The sequence below is a fragment of the Euwallacea fornicatus genome, chromosome 4 (assembly GCF_040115645.1).
Source record: "Euwallacea fornicatus isolate EFF26 chromosome 4, ASM4011564v1, whole genome shotgun sequence".
NCBI lineage: Eukaryota > Metazoa > Arthropoda > Insecta > Coleoptera > Curculionidae > Euwallacea > Euwallacea fornicatus.
This window is the reverse complement of record NC_089544.1, coordinates 6357889-6381586: the sequence shown is the minus strand read 5'-3', so window position 1 is coordinate 6381586 and position 23698 is coordinate 6357889. Positions and strand designations below refer to the sequence as shown.

At 34.1% G+C, this 23698-nt stretch overlaps 1 protein-coding gene and 1 long non-coding RNA gene across 5 annotated transcripts in view; one reads left to right on the top strand and one right to left on the bottom strand.

Moving 5' to 3' along the window:
- LOC136338835 (calpain-9-like) overlaps window positions 1-23698 on the bottom strand; it is a 106563-nt gene that overhangs the window by 46961 nt on the left and 35904 nt on the right. Inside the window, exon 1 of one of the 4 annotated variants that reach the window (XM_066281581.1) lies at window positions 22530-22674. The exons of 2 other annotated variants lie outside the window; for them this stretch is intronic. In XM_066281581.1, the coding sequence (XP_066137678.1) occupies window positions 22530-22566 (37 nt within the window). In that variant the 5' untranslated portion in view covers window positions 22567-22674. Of the gene's footprint in view, window positions 1-571; window positions 1200-22529; window positions 22675-23698 lie in introns of those variants that run through there. One more of the 4 variants, XM_066281580.1, reaches the window with a different exon arrangement.
- On the top strand, window positions 850-22162 carry LOC136338887 (uncharacterized). Its single transcript, XR_010732029.1, has 3 exons — window positions 850-862; window positions 963-1034; window positions 21958-22162. It is a non-coding gene; the product is annotated as an uncharacterized lncRNA (long non-coding RNA).

Genomic DNA, 23698 nt, shown 5'->3' with positions numbered 1-23698 from the left:
TGTTATCATGTGATACATTGTTGAAAAGTCCTTAATGAACATTTTCAAAATATGCCATAATTTATTTAGGTGCACATATAAAAAAAAGTTGGGGTCATTATCTCGAAAGCTAGGCCAAGTATAAAATATCGAAAATCGCACACGTCAAGGTCCAAAAATGTTTGTAAAATTTTTGTATGACACATTTTTTTGAAATATCTATAGTTTTTGATTTATTATGAAAATGAAATTATGGAATTTTTCATATCTTTCCCAATAGCCCGGAAAATTAAAAAAAAAGTTGGCAACACTGCTTTGGAATATTAACTAAGCCAAAAGTTTCGGACATTTTCTCTTGTTTAACCGACCTCGTAGCTCTCATCCTTTAGAATATAGCAATGGCGTCCGTGATATTTGGGACACCCTGTAGACAAATTAGCGACTAAAGAGTTTTTGCATGTATGATACTCGGTGGGAGTTAACTTCTAAACTTGATTTATTACTAAAAAATTATATAGCAAATCTGGTCGATAAATGTGAAAGTATAACTCTTATCAAGTTCATTGGGGCGAATGCCTATTAACTTTTTTACCTTCATAGACTATGGTGTGCGAATCCTGAATCCTTTGACAAATGCAAAAATCACAATCACTAGAAAACATTTTTGAACACCGGTACAGTCGACACATTGGCACATTTAACAATTCTACGGCTCCATAGGTACGTAGATAATGGTCGTAGAAAAATACTTTTGCTGTCGATAATTTTGTAATCAAACAACGCCAAGGAAAAAAATGTTCAAAGATAATGTTGACATTGCAGCGACATTGTTGGCCAGTTTCTACACCGATAAATGGTTCATTGTGTTACACTCGCTCGAATCGTAAGTTTTTTTGTATTTTTGCATCAATAATTGGATAGTGAAGGCTGTCCGATCTGATGATACCTTTTTAGCCAACAATTAGCACTGCATCTGTTTACAGAATAGCATTAAATGGAGGACTTGTGCAACCTCCGATTGTGGAGGAGCGAAATTGAAATCGATCCAAAATGTGGTCAGTTTTCTTTCTCCTTCTTCCTTGCTTTTACTGATTTGTCTGTTTCTCGCAATTATTCAAGTTTTTTCCGTTTTTTCTACACTCTTAAAAACGAGTAATTATTGCACAACGCGTTTTGTAAACTGTCTACCTATTGACTTTAGCGCTTGGCGGATTTTCTATGACTAAAGTGCCCACAAACATAATCTTAAAAGGCGTAATTGCAACCAGGCACCAATTGGTGATGGTTAACAAATACGTAATAAGTAGTTATGATGAGGCACCTTGAATAATTATTATTGTGTTTAATTCAATTTAGCTAAGTACTGCGAAGGCTGCATTTTATCGCAGATTAAATTGAAGCTTGATTCTCCGCTTACTTTTGCAATAAATTCACGCTCAAAAAGAAGTTCCAAAATGGATCATTTTACTCCAATAAAGTTTCCATCACACTGATGAATAGAGAATATTCTGATGAAAGGAGCTGATTTTGTAAATCCCTTGCGGGATATTCACTTTGGTTCGAAATTGTGATGGGACAATTGACCTATTTTAACACTGGAAAGCATTGAACTCAGAAAGATCTTTTAAAATTTGTATTCGAGTATGAGATAGGTCGTCTGTCTCTTTATTGCCTACTTCTATTCTATGTGCACGTGAGAAAAACTCTTCTGTACTAAAATACCAATAGTTTGACATGTTTTGTAATATGCGAAATTCCTCTCTTCGTTTTACAGGGTGTTCCTAAATTACAGTGTCAAAAGGATATGAGAGGTGGGTTACATGATTTCGTGCCGGAAATTTTATGTCAATGTGTATTTAAAAATGCGTAATAAAAAAATTCGGTGCGTTTTGTCATATATTAAAAAAACATACTTTTATTATTTTCTTCCAAAGGGCTTTTGTGATTTTACTGAAAGTTGGTATACAAGATATGTCCGTCAAGCGCAACAACAATTTATGAGTCCATTATTGTTAGTTGCTATGACAACCAAATTACACGAGTAGTCTAGAGATTCCTTAAGTAGGTTTTTTTGGGCCTCGACAAAGTGCATATTTGATTAGTTTTTTTAAAGTTTATTTCAAAATACGCAAAAAGGTAGTCTGGTTTAAAATCAATAATCTGCGCTCTTTTAAATAAAATTGATAAAGTATGAGATACTGCACACTGCTTATTTACCATTGTGTTGAGATTTTTGATATATGTATAGCTTCCTAGCTATGTGTTTTTATTATTTTTTGTTGCTAGCCTCTTAGTTTTCTGTCATATTGCTTGTCTTTAAACATTTTGTAAAATTTCTTAGTTTTTTCTCTATGGGGTAATGTAAAGGAGAATGTATGCAGAGGCCAATCTCCAATGAAAACTTTTTAAAGCAAAGAATTGAGATTGCGTTCGCGGAGATATTACAAAATAGTAGAAGTACTTTAAGAGTGCAGTTAGCTGTCTCAAAGGGGCAAAGTTTGTGCTCGTTCTGGTGGAAGGCATTTTGAACAAACTTTACGGTGATATTTGATTAAGTTTAGTTATTACTACTTTCCGAATTTAATATTTGTTTAAATCTCAAAATATTGGCATTGATAAAATAAAATAATAAAAATGAATGGCCAGCTAGACATCAGAGATCTCAATGCAATGGTAAATGAGCAGTGTGCAGTATCTCATACTTAGCCATTTTTTGCGAAAAAAGTGCATATTATAAATTTCGAACCACAGTATTTTTTTTGTATATTTTTAAAGAATCTTTAATAAAATCTGACAGAATATGCTTTTTGTCAACGTACAAAAAAACCTATTGAAAAAATCTCTAGACCATTCCTATTACGTGGTTACCATAACGACTAAAAATAATATACCCATTAATTATTGTTGTACCAGTCGGACATGTCATGTGTACCTACCTTCAATAAAATCTCAAAGGCCATTTAGAAGAAAATAACAAAGTATGTGTTTCCAAACTACCGTAACACGCCCCGTATGTTTTATATAAAGCATTTTTGGACACAAATTTATATAGAATATACGGCATAAAATAATGTAATCTACGTCTAATATCAATTTGGCATCATAATTAAGAAAAATCCTGTAGATCTGCTGTGTGCACCACTGTCCTGCTGCCTACATAGCACAAAGAACACGGCAGATGGCGCTAGTAAGGTATGTTCCTGTAGGTCCAATATACTTACCGTTGACATTGTCGATTTTTTCCTGTGTTTAATGGGCCTCGAATTGATGCTATTCAATGAGAACCGCCTTTTAGGGCGTTCCAATTAATTAAGCGCAAAGCTGGAATGTGGGATAAAGTAGTAGTTTACGTCACTCTTCTAAAATTGAAAAATAGAATGAATTACAACATTGGCTCATTTAACCGACCCTCTCACTCTTGCAGTTGCCGAGATCCCCGTGTGATAGTGGAATTTAGGACACCGTGTACATTAAAATACTTTGAGATACTTTGTCGGGAAAGAAAGCTGTATTTGTTATATTGAAAATATCTCAATAAACAGTAACGTTTCTCAAAACTGATCTCTCATAACGGACAGTCTCATGGTATTCAAGTTTATACAAAGTGGGTTAATAAGACGGACCGCTTTCAGCAAGTCAGATGCGATTATTTCAAGTTTATTTATGTAACACGCTTAACCTGGCGCTTAACCTTGTTCCTTGAAAAGTCGAAGCGAGAAGACCGTGACCACGACAGTGACGAACGCATTATAAGACCATGGGAAGAAGTCGCACTGCCGCTGCCTTATTATGTTATCGCTTTTGTTTTCGTAACATTAGAAAGCGCACTGTATTCCGTTCCTTCACCTGTGCCTGTCATGATTTTCCAATTTACTATAAACCTTCACCGCCGTGAAAAGCAAAAGCGACCGAAACTTGACACATGAATGAGGTTAGGAATTCAGTGTTATGTCAAGTTTTATTAGGAACGTGTTAAATTTCTAACCTCACTTATCCTTTCAAGCACTCAGAAATTTAGTACATCGCTAATAGCGCATGGACGCAACATGATTCCTAGGTTAAAATATACCTTATAACTTCCGCAGAAATGTCGATCCAAAGTCGACAGATGACTATATCGACCTTGCGGTCAAACACTTAAGAATATTTTTGCTGAAGTAATTATCAAGGAACAATAGAAAAAAATCAGCAGTCTCTTAATCTTCTGGGGAAATTAAATTAATAACCTTCTGATTTAAATGGATTTACATAATCAATATTGCTCCTCTTCAACCAATAAGTCTCCTGATGAAGAATGACGTCATAGACTCGTGCCATATAAAAACAGCTATTTACCGAACTTCTAGCCTCGCTCTAGTGTCAAATTCGGTCGCTGTCACTGTCACATAGAAAAGAAACTGTATTTTCCTTGGCGATCTAAGATTTTTAGTATGCTAGAGTAATGTATGCACGTAGTAAGTAAACTGGACACTAATCAGCCAACCCATAACATCCCCATTTTGAATATAAAACGGGGCATTTGAATTAATCTCGCCGGAGCTGGGGCCATTTCGGACATGAGACGTCATAATAAATAGTGAAATACATGTCGCGGAATCTATTTTCATTGAGTTGCCGCGGGCTTTGAACGAGTTGCCGCGCTATCGCACATGTTGTAGAACCATTATGATTTCAATGGTTTAGCATTTTCTGAGAACGAATTTTATATTATGAAGAATATCGGATCTAGCTTGCATGATACGAAAGAATTGATGAGAATGATTTCAATTGGGGAAAACTCACAGAAGGGTTGAAAGTTCGGGAATTTCCGTAAATAATAAATTATATTATTTATCTTCTTGAGGTGTATAAAGCGTAGGTCTAAAATTGCGGATATTTTTCTACCTGCAAATAAAGCTCCAGAATTTTTTTTCTTGTGGTACTTATATGACATATCAATACTCCGAACGAAAATTCACATGCAATCTGACTCATAAACTCTATTGTCACTGAAATCATCAATTTGATATTTCCAAGGTAAAGAAGAATTTACTTAGATGAAATTAGAGTCGTGACGTATTAAAACGGTTTCAAGCGGAAAAAGGGCGCGTCGCGCAAAATTAAGTTGAAAGCACTTTGTTCTTCCGAACTGAATTTGGAATTAAAAAAAAATCTAATAAGTAGTGGGGTACCATGTTATTCCTTAAAAAAATTAAATGACCTTCTGATACGCGTTCCATGGGTGTACCTGAAAATATTTTGTCAATTGAAAAACTTATTTGCGCTACACCTATCAACACCTACAAATTTTTATGAAATGTCTTAAGCAGTTTCGAAGATTCATATATTTTTTTTTAATAAAATTTTTCGCCACCTACTTCCCCGCACTTTGGATACTATTGATATTGCGACAAAGTGCCAAATTAAAAAAAGCCAATTTTTTAAGCCTTATTTGTTAACAGAAAAATTTTCACAACTTTGTAACCACCCTATATACAGGGTGTAACATAAGTGATGACTTTAATTTTAAGGAGTGATTCCTTGTCATATTTGAAGCAAAAATGTTCATATAAACATATGTTCTAACTTGCATCATTTTCGAGATACAGGGTGTTAAAGTTGAAAAAATAAAATGCGTTTTCTTTAATAGTTTTCGACTGCTTCGAAATAATTTCATGAAATTTCGTATACAGGGGTTTATTGGGATAAAAAATTCAAATTTATAGTCGATTTAGCTGTATTTTTTGGAGGGCGTCACCAGCAACGATTTCGACCCCCTAAAACCGTTGCAACTTTTTTGTGGTACCCTGTGCGCCATTTTGGAATAGAAAAATCGATTCTCTCATCTTTTCTGCTTAAAAAAGGTACACTTTATTGAAGTCGCTACGAGCAACGATTTATGAGAAAAATGCATTTAAAGTTGATGATGCGTGCACATTTTCGGAGGGTCAAAATAGCTTTTCTGCCTTACCAAATTAAACAATAATTGTTACAATGCAATTTTTAATTATTAAAAATACAACTTTCTTGTCCTTTGACTTCTTTTTGCAACTCGCTTAATTTTTGTGAAAATGAATAAAAGGTTTAGGACATCTAAGAAATTCTTATTGGTATTTTTAAGATTTAAAATGAAAACAAGTTTTTTTTTGTGGAATAAAAAAAAAGCCTGTGATAAGGAAATTCCGATAATTTTTCCCATTAAAATTTACAAGATACTGTCAGTTGAAAATCGTTTAATGTGCAGATAACTACGAATAACGTTGAATTAGCTGAAATACATTTCATTTATGGGTTTGCAGATGGAAATGCTGCAGAAGCCCGTCGAATTTACCAGGAACGATTTCCTAATAAACCAATTCCATCAGAAAGGACTTTCATAAGACTTCATGCCAGATTGTGCGAAACCGGATCTTTAAATGTTCACGCTGAACGTCTTGGTATACCGAGGACAATAATGACACCACAACTAGAGGAAGCAATCCTGCAAGAAGTGGAAAACAATCCGTCAATTAGTACGCGAAGATTATCTCTACAGTTTAACATCAGTCACCAAATTGTTTGGAGGGTTTTGCACGCAAATTTACTTTATCCATACCACATTCAAAGGGTACAACCACTGTTGCCAAGAGATTTTTCTGCACGATTAGATCATTGTCGACGGTTTCTTCAAAAAACTGTGCAGAATCTCAATTTTTCGTGTGAAATTCTATTTACAAATGAGGCAAGTTTTTCACGAGATGCCATCAGAAACTTTCACAATAATCATTTTTGGGACTATGAAAATCCCCATGCCATTGAAGAAAGTGGATTTCAGCAACAGTTTTCGGTGAATATCTGGGCTGGAGTTCTTGGTGATCATCTTATCGGACCGCATTTTCTTCCTCCTCGACTAAATGGTGAAACTTACACAAAGTTTCTTGATGAAACATTACCTGGTTTGTTAGAAGATGTACCACTAGCAACAAGAAATACCATGTGGTTTATGCACGATGGTGCACCTGCGCATTTCAGTCTTGCTGCTCGCCAACATCTTAATGACATTTTTGCTCAGCGATGGATAGTTCAGGGAGGACCTCAGCCGTGGCCAGCACGATCTCCAGACCTGAATCCTCTGGACTATTTCTTTTGGGGATATCTAAAATCGTTTGTTTATGCAACGGTAGTTGTAGATGAAAATGATTTAAGAAACAGAATTGTAAATTATTGTAATGTCATACGCGACACTCCAGGAATTTTCGAACGAGTGCGACAGTCGATGAGAAGAAGACTAGATGCTTGTATTAACAGTCGCGGTTCTCATTTTGAGCATTTGATTTAAATAAAGCTATTTTGACCCTCCGAAAATGTGCACGCATCATCAACTTTAAATGCATTTTTCTCATAAATCGTTGCTCGTAGCGACTTCAATAAAGTATACATTTTTTAAGCAGAAAAGATGAGAGAATCGATTTTTCTATTCCAAAATGGCGCACAGGGTAGCACAAAAAAGTTGCAACGGTTTCAGGGGGTCGAAATCGTTGCTGGTGGCGCACTCTAGAAAATACAGCTAAATCGACATAAATTTGAATTTTTTATCCCAATAAACCCCTGTATACGAAATTTCATGAAATTATTTCGAAGCAGTCGAAAACTATTAAAGAAAACGCAATTTATTTTTTCAACTTTAACACCCTGTATCTCGAAAGTGATGCAAGTTAGGACATATGTTTATATGAACATTTTTGCTTCAAATATGACAAGGAATCACTCCTTAAAATTAAAGTCATCACTTATGTTACACCCTGTATAAGCGTTAAAGTCTCCTTTATTTATTTTTTTCAACCTTTTGACTTCGCCTAATGCAGCCTTCGTATAATTTCCAAAAACCTACGATTCCGCTTTGCAATAATACAGGATGCGGAGGGACAACAATGTATATGAAAAACGATTTATTTTGAGTCATACTAAAACCTCCGGACGTAGTTATTCAGACTCATGAGACACAAATTATAACATCATCAGAATACCGTTGGCCATTTTTAGAGGAAACATTCTATCACGTGATTCGATCGGATCGCGTGCAGAAATAAATCTTTCATTGGGAAATAATATGAATTCCGTAAGCTTTACGGTGCTGCAAATGTCACGGTAGCCACGTCCTTATTATGTACTTCTTATTTCTTATAATGTAATAAATACGTCGGACAAACCATTATGGATAACGCTACCTGTAACTGAATTAAGTGATAGTTTAATAAAACATCGTTTTAGATTTGTATGCGTTTAGGCTCAGGCTGTCCCGTCCACATTTAGAATTAAATTCAAGGCACCAGACTTTTTTGCATAATACATAAGCAAATTTTTACATAAATCGCAATTGCGTCTTGGTGTGTCTTCGTGCAAATCTCAATATCAAAGAAATAATTTGTTTGGATACCGAGTAAGGTTCAGTTTTCTTCAATTGGAATAATATAACTAGAATAAATCTAATATACAAGGCGTTTGGAAAAGTTGGTAAAAAACTTAAGGAGGTGAAAGTACACGCAAAAATAGTAAAAACAGTTCTTATAAATATTGATTCGAGCGAGCATGTTACTGAGATATGTCTCTCCAAAGGGGTTTTATCTTTTGGACATTTTTTTTAAATGACTTTCTTTCCGATTAAGATAATGGAAGGAAAATTGTAGGTAATAACTATGCCACAAGGGCCTTTAACTATCATAAATTTCTTCGAAATCTATTATAAATAAGGACAGTTTTTTTAACTACCCTTATCAAAAATTTTTCGAATAATTTTGTTTTATTTCAATTATCAAGTAAATAAAATTATTTTTCAAAAATAATTATTTCTGGCTAAACCACGTAGAAATCGAAAAAAAAAAATTTACTTGGTAATTCAAAGAAACAACAAAAAATTCGAAAAAAAATCTACTGAAAGTAGTTAGCGAACCACTTTTATTTATAACAAATTTTTATTAAACTTACGATAGATAACGACAGTTATAGTATGAGTATGATCTAAAATTTTCATTCCATTATCTTAATCTCTTAATCAGAAAGAAAATTAAAAAAATATATATTCAAAACATATAACCCTTTGGCCAGTGAACCAAATCTTTCCTATGGGTAAACTAGTTTAAGTCGCGGTTTTATACAATTTTGATTATACAGGGTGTTCGGAAATAACGTTAACATAATTTGGGAGGTGATTTTGGGGATTAAAATAATTTAAAAAATTCTTATAAATATACTCTAAAAATTAGTTCTTAAAAGGGAAAGTCTGAAAAGGTTTTTTTCGCAATATTATAAAGACTATTTTCATTAAATTTATGAACTTCAGTATACAGTGTAAGTTGTAGTGGATTTTTTTTTAATATTAATAATTGCAGATTTTACTCAGTGGCGTTACATACAGGAGGTCTCGTATGTAAACGGTATCCTAACTCTTTTGTTTGTTAAATTTCTTAATTTTTCAAATCAAATTATAGAATAGCAAATATTTTTAAGTAAAAAAGGGCTTCTTATTTCATCTCGTTAGAATAAACCGTTTTCGAGAAAAATAATTTTTTCTAATACCATGCACGATTACATAAACATCGAAGTCTATGAAGGAAGGAATTAAAGGATCCATTGAGATGAACAGAAAGCATTTTCAACATTTGTTGTGAATAAGTGGTAAATTTTTAACAATATCAGTCTTGCTATTATTGCTTAATAAAAAAACATTTCTTTTACAAGGATGTTTACTATATTTATAGAGATGCATTTCAATGACTGCGTAATCGTGCATCGGTTCATAAAAACTCACTTTTCTGAAAAACTGTCTGTCCTAACGAGATTAATTAAGAAAAATCTTCTGTATTTAAAAATATTTGTGGTTTAAACTTAATAATCTGATTTCAAAAATTAGGAAATGGCATAAACAAAAGAGTTAGGGCAACATTTACTTAGTAGCCCCCTTTTAAGTGACGTCCTTAACCAAAATCTGCAATTATTAACAAAAAAAGATTGACTATTTCAACTTATTACATTGTACCGAATCTTATAATTCTAACGCAAACCGATTTGAAAGTAGATATTACGAAAAAACCATCTACAGAGTTCCGCTTTTAAGAAGCAATTTCTGAGCTATGTTAATAAAAAATGTTTTAATCATTTTAATCTATAGAATCGCGTCCCTAAATATTTTAACATTATCTTCGTACACCTCGTGTTGTGATAAAAAAAAGAATAATTTTTTGCCTCTTAAACAGAAAATTAATGCGAAAAGAAGAATTTTCATTTTTTTGTCATTTAGCGGATAGGCAGCTTACATCAATGTACAGGTGGTCTGCCTTGTACCAGGTGGTTCAAAATCAATTATTTTACGTATCGATCCTAAATCTGCCTAAAGTGCGAATTTTTAAAATGGAGCACCTTGTATGTATCATGTTTGCATACATAAACCGTCACATTTCACTGATAAAAGCAGTTTCTTGTATTGTCAATAAAAAAATATAGTAGTTCGAATCGAGGTTAGTGGCGTACATGACAAATTAAGTTTTATTACGATGTTGTAAAACAAATGTGGTATCCAACATTGTTATGCAACAATCCGCATTTTTTCTTTTAACCTATTTGTAGTTGCTTCGCCATTGTCACTTTCGCCTAGCTGCCAATCAAATTTAAGTACCCTGTGCGTCATCAGAGCGCATCTTCCCTCGTTTAACAGGGCAGCGCAGTTTGACACGATTCGTGTAGTATCCATCATCACCTGAATCCTCTGTCAAAATTGTCCACTTCGAAAATTTACTTTTTTAGCGCGTAAAGCACAGACTGCAATTGGCAAGTTTAATCCTTGTGCGAACGAACTCTTCGACTAAAATTATTCTTATTAATTAATGACTACTACACTTTTATTAATTACTACACTAATAAATTACTCCCGTTAAAAAACAGCAGGCCCCTGAACGATATTGTCGTATTTTCGTTCGCTTATTCGAAACGAACTTTATTCGCATTTTACAAATGCAACGTTTCTCCATACAAAGAGCACTTTATGGACATTTGTTGGACGCGATTCTGTTTGACATGTCCCTGATAGATAGATTTACGATGACGGACGCGAAATCTAGGAAATGCAGACGCTTTCCACGTCTCGGGCAAAAAATATGACACCATGTCCGTCCGTCTATGGAGGATGCGAGCAGATGGCGGCTTATTAATAAATTATTGGGAACGATAGATCGAGATCACGTGCAAGTTCCCATCGCTGAACAAAGAGTAAGTGAGCATATTTACGTATAGAAATGCTCAAATACTTAACCTGAAATCGGTGTGTGTAAAAGATAAAACAAATCATGTCCAGTATTTGCAAACACTTAGTTGAACAAGCGAAAGTCTATGTCAACATCGAGGAGTTATTATATGCCTTTTGGAGAACCGATGTCCCAATTCGAACGACATGCAAAGCCGTTTTTGCAAATAAGGATTATTGTTGTGCCAAGCCGTTGGAATTCCTTATTGAGAAATTGAGAAATGATTTAAATGTTAGAACCTATTGACACATACGCGAAAATTCCGATAAACACACCATACATCATCCATAGGTTTGATTGGAGCCGCGACGCAATCTAATGGTTAGACGTGAAAAATGGCCTCCCTGTCAGTATAATTTAGTATAGAGACTTTTTCTCACTATAGGGAAAAATGACGCTTGTCTAGCGCCTAAGGTAATAAATAACCTAAGACCACACGGCCAGTACCCGCAACTTATTTGCATGTGGAACAAACCCAATAAATTGCCGCTTAAGGTGCACATGCAAGATGTCATCATACGCTTACTTGATACCACCGTTTTATTTACATTTACGAATAACTTAAACTTTTTTACTCCGATTGACAGAACAAGAGCCTTTTTAATGACACGTAACAGGTTGTAAAGTGTCACTTTCAATGCTTAGGCCGTAAAGTAACGTTTTTAATTTCTAGGCATTGAAGAGTTTCTCAACCACTGCACGTTTGGCAAATGAGCGGCAGCAAAACCAAGAATTCTGAAATGTAAGAAACTTACAAAAATAAAATGAAAAAGGATTTTAACCGGTACTAATCTGAGGAAAATTATGCGTTTTACTTGAACACGGAAATTTGCGGCCTTAGCTTATTTGTCATAAATTCCCACAAATGTGTTCAACGTTAATCCAGACGAGGTCTTAAAGACTGATTCCGGGTTCAATCTGTGGTGGTAAGTACGAAATGTTTGCGAAAGTTGCAAGGGGACCAGGGGTCCTTGGGCTTTGTACTCGGTGAAATAGAATATTTCCTGGAGAATAACAAAAATATCCCATCACGTCATCATCAACATTCATTACAAAAATTACCCGTTCACTTCGTCATATTTTAAAAAAATTTATTTTCATTCATTAATTTCCACACATCATTCGGCGTTTCTAAATAAATAGCAAAATATGGAATGGGTGAATCATGAGTTTAATTTATGACAAAAACTTCATAAAAAGGCATGTTTTAATTTGGTTCCATTTTCATTTAGAGGGTGTTGAAGTTGATTTTTTCACTCAATTTTCATTAATTTTTCTTTTATTTCAAAGATGACTAACCCAAAATTGGTACTAACAATTATTTTAGCATTGCGAACACACCGAAATAACTATTATTAAAAATACCTAAGAGGATGTTACTTTTTTTATCGCTCTCGACATTTTACTTCGGAACTTTTTCTGAGACAATTTAAAATTTTATTCATTAACTTCATTTAATTCGTTATATCTATTATTAACTTTTTTGCCTCGTCAGATTTTTTTATACGATTAATAATTTAAGAGATATTTGCAAAAATTAAAACTACTAATTTGGATTGTAATCAAAGTAATTCCTGAAAATGTCCTGCTCTTACGAAAATACAAGATTCTAACCTTTTTCTTATGAACTTCCGGATTCTATGAGTAATTTCCAGGTATATTTGTAATAGTTTGACAGCCATTTACAATTTTGTAACAATTACCTACCTTGTGTTTTAAAATATCCTTAGGTTAATCGAGGCGAACATGATAAGATACTTTTGCAAATATCTCTTAAACTGTTATTTCGATGTAAAATATTGAGAGTATCAGCAAAGAAAGTAACGCCCTGTAGATTATTTTAAATAAATATTATTTTAGTTCGTTCGTAATGCTAAAACGATTGTTACTACTAGTTTTGAGTTAATTATCTTTACAAACAATAGAGAAATTAATGAAAATAAAAAAAATAAAACATCAACACCCTGTAAATCAAAATGGAAGCAATTTGGGACATACCTTTATATAAAGTTTTTATATTAAAATTCAAATCAAGATTAACCCATTTCATTTTTCACCATCCATTAAGAAACATCTTGTATAAGTTTAAGAAAAAATTGAAAAAAATTTGGAAAAAAACGTAAATGAATCGAAGTAATTTCGGCGCACTACCCTAGAAAACGCTCTACTCCCCATAATACAGCATCGGGCCTCAGAATAAATGTAAAAATTACATTCTATCTGAAATAGAATTTTTATTCGGATTGGTCCACAAATCAAAAGTTTTCTGATATTTCTCTGGGGTCAGTTAGGTTAAGTTAAAAATTCAGACTCACGCTTTTCATATTTTGATCAGCATTGTAGTTCGCGAATGTTGTTTACTCAGGATGAGCATACACAAACGTTTTCGTGTATGTTTTTCACTTTCATAAAGTGTCTCAGAAGTAACTTTCTCCACACCCCGAAGCTACGAAGACACGTAATCGGTCCTGCGTAGCCTACAGGAAATCGAAACCATAATTTTAAGCTCTGGTATCCTCTAATAAGCACCTGCGTGGGTGCGATGGAACCGGCTTCATGGGAGAGCCGTTTAGCTTCTATTGTTGCCTCGAATGTCGAATGCCCGTGTTTATTGCTGCATTCGATCGGCCCCTTTCAATATAAAAAAAAACAAACATGGAAGACCTAATGGTGTATGGTATAAAAAAATATTGTTTGTTGTGTAAAGGAACTCAGAAGAGAAAATGAAAGCAACAATATCACAGATAAATGGTAAATTTGCATCCATTTACTGCTCCAAGCTTCAATCGACCTGAATAACTACAGAACTGTACGAAGAAACTCTTTTCTATAAGTCGTCCAATTTTCCTCCCTCAATTTTCTATTACCATTACTATGGAGCAATTAGGCCAATAATAGACAATCGATTTGTATATTCGTATGGTTGAAAATTTCAATTATCTGATTTGGCTCGGAGATAAAGAGTACACTCTCAAGGCAAAATTGCTCTGATTGTTTTGCGGGTCGTCGGCAAATGTTACAACTTTATTGCGAAGATAATGACTGGTTGTTATTTAACCATTCTGTCCGGAATGCTGTTTGTATACGATTTGTTTTATAGCCGCCATTTGCAGAATGATTTTCTGCCAGATTGGGGGGGTCACCAAACTTTTATATACCAATTTTCCTGCGCAGTCAGAAACAGTTCCTTCTGACTGGCTCCTTGCTGTATATTTATAAATTCAGATTTTTCTCACCATTCAGGGTGAGCCATTGAAAAAGAAAGAAGGCGTATTTCTCATATTTATCTCTTATAGGAAAAATCGTTGGGATTCGTCGATGTCTAATTTTAAAATATTTGCGCATATTTTCAGCTTTGTCATTTCCAACCCCTTTGATTGGGATAGGTGAAGGGGGAGGGGGGTAAGTTGCAGCTGTTAAATCTTATATAGGATTAGGTTGGGGATCGAGTGATACCTCATTTTGAATGCCATCGAATTATCTTTTCAGTGCTTTCAAGTTTTCTGCATTTCATGCAGTAGTTTCCGATAAAACACGATTATAAAAAATTGGCCAATAAAGGAAACAATCGCTTTTTTCATCTTTGCAGTTAGTATGATTTTTATGTGAGAAGTGTTTAATGTGAGTTTTTTGAATAACACTTGAATCAACTTAAAGCAAGGAAGCATTAAATGTCACTTTTTTTATCACTCAATGAAATGCATCTACAATCTTCAAATGCCCCAAAGTGTTTTAACAGGTATTATTAAATTACTTAATTTTCTTACTTATTGTAAATATATCTTTTCCTTAATAGTTATGGAATATCGCTTTTCGTTGCAATATGAAGCGATTGTCAAAATGTTTAAGAGATAAAATAATAAAAACTTTTTACCGTGAAAGCTCAAAAAAATACAGGTGCTCTAATGGTGTAATAATTTTTTTTTTAATTCCGGAATTTCGGATTGTAGATAAAAAAAAAGAGTATTATTCACTCCATTCGATCAAGAGAGGTTGAGAGCGTTCTCCAAATTCAATATGGGCTGCGTGATATTAATAACATGTATGTCTAAAGCCAGACAGAGATATTTGCGTGAAGCCAGATTAAGAGCGACAGAAAAAATAAAAGAACCATTCTTGATCAAAAACCACAAATTTTTTCGCATGAATTTTCAAAATTTATGTAAAAACTACATTGCACGAATGTGGGATAATGTGATTTGCTTTGGCGAATTCAAAATTACTAGATTAACATAAGATGGAAAGCGTTCGGTTTGGAAGGGAAAAAAAGAACCTTTAAGCACTCGAACGGTCTCCCTTAAATGCAAAACTTGGTGTTGGGAATACAATTATTTAGCGATGCACAACATCACTTGGTGTTGGAGTGCTTCATAAAATATCAGGACAGATGACTGCTGAAATTAACGTTAGTATTCTCGAGCATAGTTTGCTAACATCTCTGAAAAATTGGAACTAATTCGTCAACTAGGTTCTTTTTGAACACGACAATGAATCCAACATACTGTCAGGCTGACAAAACAGTGGTTAACTGGTTATGGATTTCATGTCATAGAAAGGACTCCAGAGTCACCTGAGCTTAAACCAATAGAGCACTTGCTTTACTTGAGTGAATTCTTTTTAATGTAAACCTATGCGCTCGGGGGTAGCTACGATGCATTGTGTCGGGTGGACGTTTCATTCCCCATTCTTAAAACTAAAATATCGTATATAAATCTACGATAAATATTGTATCGATAAAATTATCCATGTTGCATGCAAGAAGGTCAACAAATACCTCTTCAAATGGTGAGAAAAGTTCTTGAGAAATTTGAATTGCGGCTTCCCACTGTCAGGAAGTCAAGGAGACACAGTACGAACACTTTATACATTAGATTGTAGTAGTTTGCATTGTCGTTTTTTAAATCTTAATAGTCCTATCGTTATTTTTATTTTTTTGTAATTGTTTTCGAAAACTGTTAAATTTAGACATGAATATGTCGCATGAACTATGTTCAGAATTTCTCAACGATCTTAAAATTGTCGTAATATACATGGAGTTCCATAAGAAAAAAAAATTAAAAAGTACATTTATCTACTACATGGGTAACTCAGTATAAATGTTTGTTATGTCAAAAATTGTCCAACTAAAAAAATATTTGAGGCGTTTCAGCATTTTCATTAAAAAAATATGTATATATACAGGGTGTTTCCTAACTACGTGTAAAAAATTTAAAGGCGTAATCCTCGACTGATTTTGAGTGAAAAATGTCTAATAAACATATGTCCGCAAATGCCTTGTTTCCAAGATACAGGGTGTTGACTGAAAGACGTTGAAAAAGGTTTTAAAGGTTTCTAAAGGTTTGGTGGTATTTACTAACTTGTTTATTGTTAGTTTTTTTTGCTACTTCCACTACTATAAACAAGATAGTCAGTGTTATTTTGGTGTTTTACTCTCTAAAGTGAAAGAATTTAGTTCTGTGTCCCAAAAATCAGATTATACCTCAGTTTTGAAAATTTTTCAAATGCCTAATTACACTAATCAAGAAATGACCAATATGGTTTTTGTTTACGGCCTTGCTGATGGTAAGTGTTTGGCAGCGAGGCGCATTTACATGGAAAGGTTTCCAAACCACCAAGCTGCCAACCACCAAACCTTTAAAAACCTCTTTTAACGTCTTTGTGATACAGGATCTCTTATGAAGTAATGGTGGTCATTTTCAGCAATTCTTATAATTAATCATTAAAGCATTCCCCCAAAATATTGTCTTTTCTAAAATTCAAACACCCAAATTGAGTCATTTTGGAAATAAAATCTCTTTATCTTGTCACATTTCAACACCCTGTATCTTGGAAACACGGCATTTGCGGACATATGTTTATAAGACATTTTTGACTCAAAATCAGTCGAGGATTACGACTTTAAATTTTTTACACGTAGTTAGGAAACACCCTGTATATAAAAAATCTTTATTTCCAAAAGGGCTATCGACCGTTGTTGGTCATTCTGCCCATGATATAAATTACTAAACTTAGTGTTTCATACTGTCCAAGAGAAAAAAGAAAAAAGAACAGAAATATTTTGAATCAGTTGCACTATTTACATTTACGGACTGTAGTGGTCTATCAGGGTTGTATTGGGGAATTGGAGATTTGACTGTCTTGTTTGTCTTGTCAGACACAGTGGGGTTACTATTGCCCAATTATCAGGATTGTCCTTCCATTTCGTTTGCATGTCCAGAATTCTTTCCGTTATTCTTGTCATGTTGGTGCTTTGGTATAATAGTTGGTTGGATGGGTTATGTAGGGGGTTGTCGGGTTGACATATCTTAGTAATTAGTCAGAGTGCGATTTGTTCTGTCGTCTGGATATGTCTTTTTGTTTTTTCTGTGATGTTCGCTCTCATTATGTGCCTGTAGGCTAAAAGTGGTCTGCTGATAAAAAATATTTCCTTCAATTTTTAACGAATTTATGCTGGACTTTTGGTTCTCTATCTAAATAAAAAGTGGTTTTAATTTTGACCATTCAATAAAATTTTAAACCACTGTAATTGCAATGAATGTGTTCTTCAATATATAAAAGAACTATAGATGAAAATTTCTCAAGTATCAAAAATTAATTCCCGTTTGCATGACTTATATGACCATGCGTTTCGTCCTGGGGCCATCTGCTTTATCCAGTGGTCATCTGCTTTTCATCCTATCCTTTATCTCATCACAAATATTGTCGTATCTAAAGACGTCTGGCGCCATGAAGAAGTGGAGCCCAATAGGATCGGGGCCAGGGCGAAAGGACCACATAAAAGCGCCAAACATTGAAAGTATCATTCTTCCTCATAATTTTCCGTGAACTGTTAAGCTACAAATCTGATCGATGTTTATTAGGTTTTTAGTACAATAAAAATAGTTAATTGACGTTAGGCCACCGAGACTTCTTAATTTGACTATGGCAGATTTTCACCTTTAGAGCCGTTTAAAACAGATTGTTTATATAAATGATCTTTCTCGGAATGTATAACGTTTGAAAGAGAGGATCAAAGATGCTGTGGCATCTTTACCGCTCGAAGAGATAGGAAGAAGTTATAGTGAACTGCGTCGAAGATGTGAGCTATGCGTTCAAGAAGGTCATGAATGGATCGCGTGAAATTTTTATTTGTGATTTCCTTTTTGTTGGTTGAATTATTGTAATAAAAATTTAATAATCAAAAGTTTTGATTACGGTTACCATGAAAACGAAAAAAAAAAATTTGGGACTTGGAAAACTTTCAACTAAATGGACTTATTAGTCGATATTCCTCTGTAACGAAAAGGAAAATTGAAAAGGAGAAAATCGGTTCAACCGTTTTGAAACAAGCAAAAACCTTTGCGAAGAATTAAATTTTCTCATAAAATGAAAAAGAATAAACTCTGTGCTCTTGCAACCCCGTTCAGGACATTCTTCAGAAGTAGAAATAATGTGACTAACTTGAGTGGTTTTTCATTCCGAAAATCTATTTTCGTTTACGCGAATAACACGGTCACGTAACAAAACATGCAAATCTGCGTTAACTATTCACAAAAAACTATTGTCCATACTTGAAAATGTAACTTTATATTGTGAATACGATATTTAAGTACAATGATAGTTTGGTATTAGTTTCGCTTCGCTGACGCAAACCATAATTTCAGTTACGACATAAACTGGAAAATAAAAAAAAAAGGCAAAAAAAACTTTATTTTACTCGATTTTTACTAAGTCAACGTTACCCAAGATTTCTACATAACTCTTGGAAAATAAAAGGTAAAAATAAGATAATGGATTGAAGTAGTAAAGTAGCAATAGGACGCATACAAAAATCTACGTTTCTTGAATACTCAATAAAGGCAGCATTGTTTAGCAAAACTAAGCAGCAATTTACGACTATTTTCTAATGAATTGCCCATGAATTTGAATTTCGTGCGATGCGAGTTGAAAAGCGATTGCAAAAACGCTCGATTTGAACAATCAATTGCGCAATTCCACATTCACTTCCTAATGAACTTTACGGCTAATCAACAGGAATCAGATAAATCTCGATCTATTAATTAGATTGCATTCGTTCTCTTGTCTATTTTCGAGATGCTTTTCTCGATTCCACACAATGTAATCAGAATCAGTGTTAAATTGAGATTATCTGTTTCGACATCGATTCGAAATCTTTAAATCGCTTATCAGACGGAAGTAATTATTTGTGATTTGAGAAAGGTTTTTCGTTGATCAGAAATGCGCTCTATGGATATGGCCATGACCATAGAGCCAAGCATGGAAAGTCTTCTAAATATTCGAGAAACGATTTAAGGAAATGCAGCAGGCGCTCGATAACGTAAACACTCGATAATGGAAATATTGCGTGAACGTAAACACAAGATTTGTACTATGGGATCAAGTGGAACGTGCGATAACGTAAACAATGTATACGCTCGATGACGTAAAGAGTTCTTGGCGACTCCTAAATAAAGCGAAAGATAATGAGAAAAGCAAAAAATCCGCACTTTTTAAAAAAAATTTATATCCTTATTGATTATGTCTGTTCGGAAACCTCCTGGATGACTAGCAGTATATCCCTGAAATGGTCCCACAAATGCTCTGTACCTGAAGTATGGCAATGAATTCGTAATCACAAATGATCTACATATTCATAATTTGAGGATCATTTAATTTGTAAGTACAAAATTTCCTTAAAAGCAAAAGTTTCCAACAAAAACGTTGTTATTATTAGCTAATGCACCAAGTCATCCTGCAGAGCAATAATAGAGGAGCGAGGATTGGGTCAATTTTTGTCATATATATACCTCCCAACGTAACCCTATTCATTCAACCCATGGACGAAAAACGTAATAAAAGTCACTAAACAATACTATCGAAATATTCTAATTGCGTCTGTCTTATCAAAGAATCCTGCAAACGATATCTGAGGCTTTGAAATATGTAATATTACGAGAAGCTGTTTTAAATTTCCATATGGCCCCGAATGCAAATAATCAGCGAACTATTCAAAACTATTGAAACAATCTCTTTTGCACTAATGATCAAAGTGAAAATGATGATCCCTTAAATGTAATTAGGTAACAATTGCAATCCAACACTGATGTTCTCGTCAGTGCGTCATTGGATATTCTTGATTTATTGAAAATAGTGAATCCCAACATTGTTTGTACTTCAGCTGATATTAATTTATGGAGTGAAAACAAACAGACGTATGGTGTTAATAAGAAGGAAGATATGGACAGAAAGTACGATGAGGACGTTCTCATTGAAGTTAGAAGTGTAGTGAGTACCGTGCACGCTATACAAGTTTTTAACCAAGATTTAGATCGGGCCGAAAGAAAAGAAGTATCATACATGGATATTTGAGTTCTTCGTAAATTACGAGCGCAAGGATTGGAAGACAATACTAACCGTCAATTTACGCCTAAAGCGTAAATTGTCAGCTAAAAAAGCCTTAAATTGCAGATTATTTTTCTTCCAATTTAAAAGTACTTATCTCTATAAGAATTTTTGTTTATTTTGGTATACCGGATGTCCACTGTGCAAACTCTGGACATAAAACACTAACGTGGGAAATGAATTTTTATTTTTTTGCGCCTGCGTGGATTATCCAACTGAAAAAAATTTATATGGGGATCGTAGCATATAAAGACCGACCGTTATTCCGCAATTTTTTCAATCGTCTTATTGCAGTCGTTTCGGCTCAAAACATCTCCAACTTTCAAAAATTTGAATGCCCCGCGTTACTCTTCGAGGCCTCGATTGGTCAGAGTCAAGATCAGAATTGAAAAAAGACAAATTCATGACTCTCACCAGTTGTGGCCTCGAACGGTTACGCGGGACTTTCAATTTCTTTTAATTTAGAGGCGTTTTGAGCGAGAACAGCTCTAATCAGAAAATTGAAAAAATTGCGGCATGATGACCGATCTTGAGTGCTCTAACCTCCATGTAAAAGTTTTTCAACTGGATAATCAGTACAAGCGCAAAAAAATAAACCCGATTTCCTACGTTAATGTCCTATGTCCAGTGTTCGGCTGGACACCCGATGTATATTTTTATCCTATTATCGTTTATTATTTAGATCACGTTTGCTAATGTAAATACTTCGATAATGTGAATTATACTTGGTTTGAATTAATTTACATTATCGAGCGTTTGCAGCATTATCAGTTTCTACAACATGCTGCTTCTAACAGTTACCAGAATGTTTTTGTTTCAATGAAAGATATAATTACATTTTTGGATCCTCTGGGCGAATTTATATATTTTGTTGAAGTTATACCTCTCCCCAATGGTGTTTGTGATAATAAAGGATAGGGTGAATTTATCGCAGTTTATCTATCTATAAATCCAAAGGAATTAATATAGAAACACGATTTCATCTACCGGTTATAGCTTTAAAAGAGTTGATAGATTGAAAAACAATATCTGCTTCATCTCAAACCGTTATAGAGCCAGCGACTATTTAACTGCAAAAAACTCAAAATTTTATGCATCGTTATCTCAGAAGCCTTTAGAGATAAGTATAGTACATTAATAATATAATTAAAATTTAATAAAAAAATTATTTCAAATTAAAAAGTTTCGATTATCCAGGACAGGCAGCAGTTTGTGATCTTCCTGCATTCCAGCGTTACCTTTGTCATTAATGAACACATAAATTTTTTAAATATTAAATAGTTAGGGATTAGAGTGTAGAAATCATACATTTCCTAATGATTTACTTAATTTTGTTACACAGGTGACGACATTAGGCGGCATGAGTCGATTAAACAGGGACCACCCTTTCTTATGATGCTTGTTCTATTTGTTAATTGAATAACGACATAAATTGCTCTCTGCCAAAATTAGGAGTTGTATGTTATACACCAAGACCATGAAGGACATTATTACGAGCTGGACATCAACTTTAAATCCCAAAGCGCACAGCACAGGGAAGCCTAAGATTGGAGGAGCATAAGTATTTAAAATATAAACTTACAATAAACTTACCTAAAATATACAACCAAAAATACAATACCTCTTATATTATAACACCAAGGTTGGCATTTTCATTGACATTAATTTACATGGGAATCATAAAGAAAATAGCAATGACACGATGATGACATTACGAACTATTAGAAGGCTAGTTAAATAATGAGCCATATACGTGTCATACTAACCTGTTATTCGTCTATTCTCAAAAAAAAAACGAAAATTCACACTTTACAGTCATTCAACGCACCCAATATTGATTAATTATTAAGGTAATAGTGGAAAAGGGAAAAGGAACGGTTTTGAGAAGTAATAATAAATTCCGCTAATACTTACAAATCGACTTCTCTTCACTCAAACTGTCAATTTTCATCCTGTTGTTAGTGTCGGTTCTCCGACACTTCTGTACTCGGCACAATTCACCAACAACTAAGTGAAATTACTGACTTTCCTTCGTCAGAGAAACCATTTTGCCGATCAGTAATAACAAATAATAATTAAATTATAAAAATATTTCATTAAATTGATGGCAAACACGCAAGAAGACAACACGCAGTCGATAATAAACTGCAAGAACTATGAGAGAATTTAAAAAGGGAAATTACCAGTGACAATCATTGTATCATGTTCACGTTAGCACATCGAACATCTATGATAAAAGTGATCAATTCACAAAGTTTTACGATAAGGATTAAAATGATTAATACTTTGCACTTTAATGTTTCTATCAACAGTCCTTTTTGTAGAATTTGAGGTATTTCATCCTCGTTTGTGTCGGTTTTGAAAAAAGTGCATGGCGTGGGAGTTGCTTTGATGCTTCCATTGTTTCATTTTGCTTCCTCGCATGGTGAAGTTTTGTATTTTGTGCCCTGAACTCAGATCCCAGAATTTGCACATTAACTTCGCCCCCATTATCTATCGAAATTAACTTGTTTCGTCGTATTTAGAACACCCGGTACCCCCAGTTGAACCTTGTGAATTTGAGTTTCCATTCGGAACCTGGAAATATTTCGACTTTTATGTCACAAAGTGCCCCCAACAAACGTTTTCAGTTCGACTCAAAATTGGTAAAACTTTGCATTTTAAACCCTATAATTCAAATAAATAATTTTTTTCTGTCCAATTGAAAAAAAAAATTTATCCTTCAGACCACACCCGTACACCCAACAAATTTGCAGCTCTGTCTCTAATAAGGCATTACTGATGAAGTGTTAACTTTTTCTACACCGAATTGCACTCATATTTGGTTTACCGAGGAAAATTGTTCACATTTTCGAGCGCGAAGCGAAAACCCGAGAAATTGTTATTTTCGTTCGGTCCTCCCATAGAAACCTCGTATTTTTTGCTTTTCTGCACGGAATCCGAAATATTTAATTTTTTTATGAAAAATTCTTAGGTGGTGACCTCAGACGAAAATCGATCTGTAGATTGTCATCACTGTTTGGCCTGGGTAATGACGGAGGTTATAAATGTAACCTATGACCGGATCGTGCAAGTTAGTACAG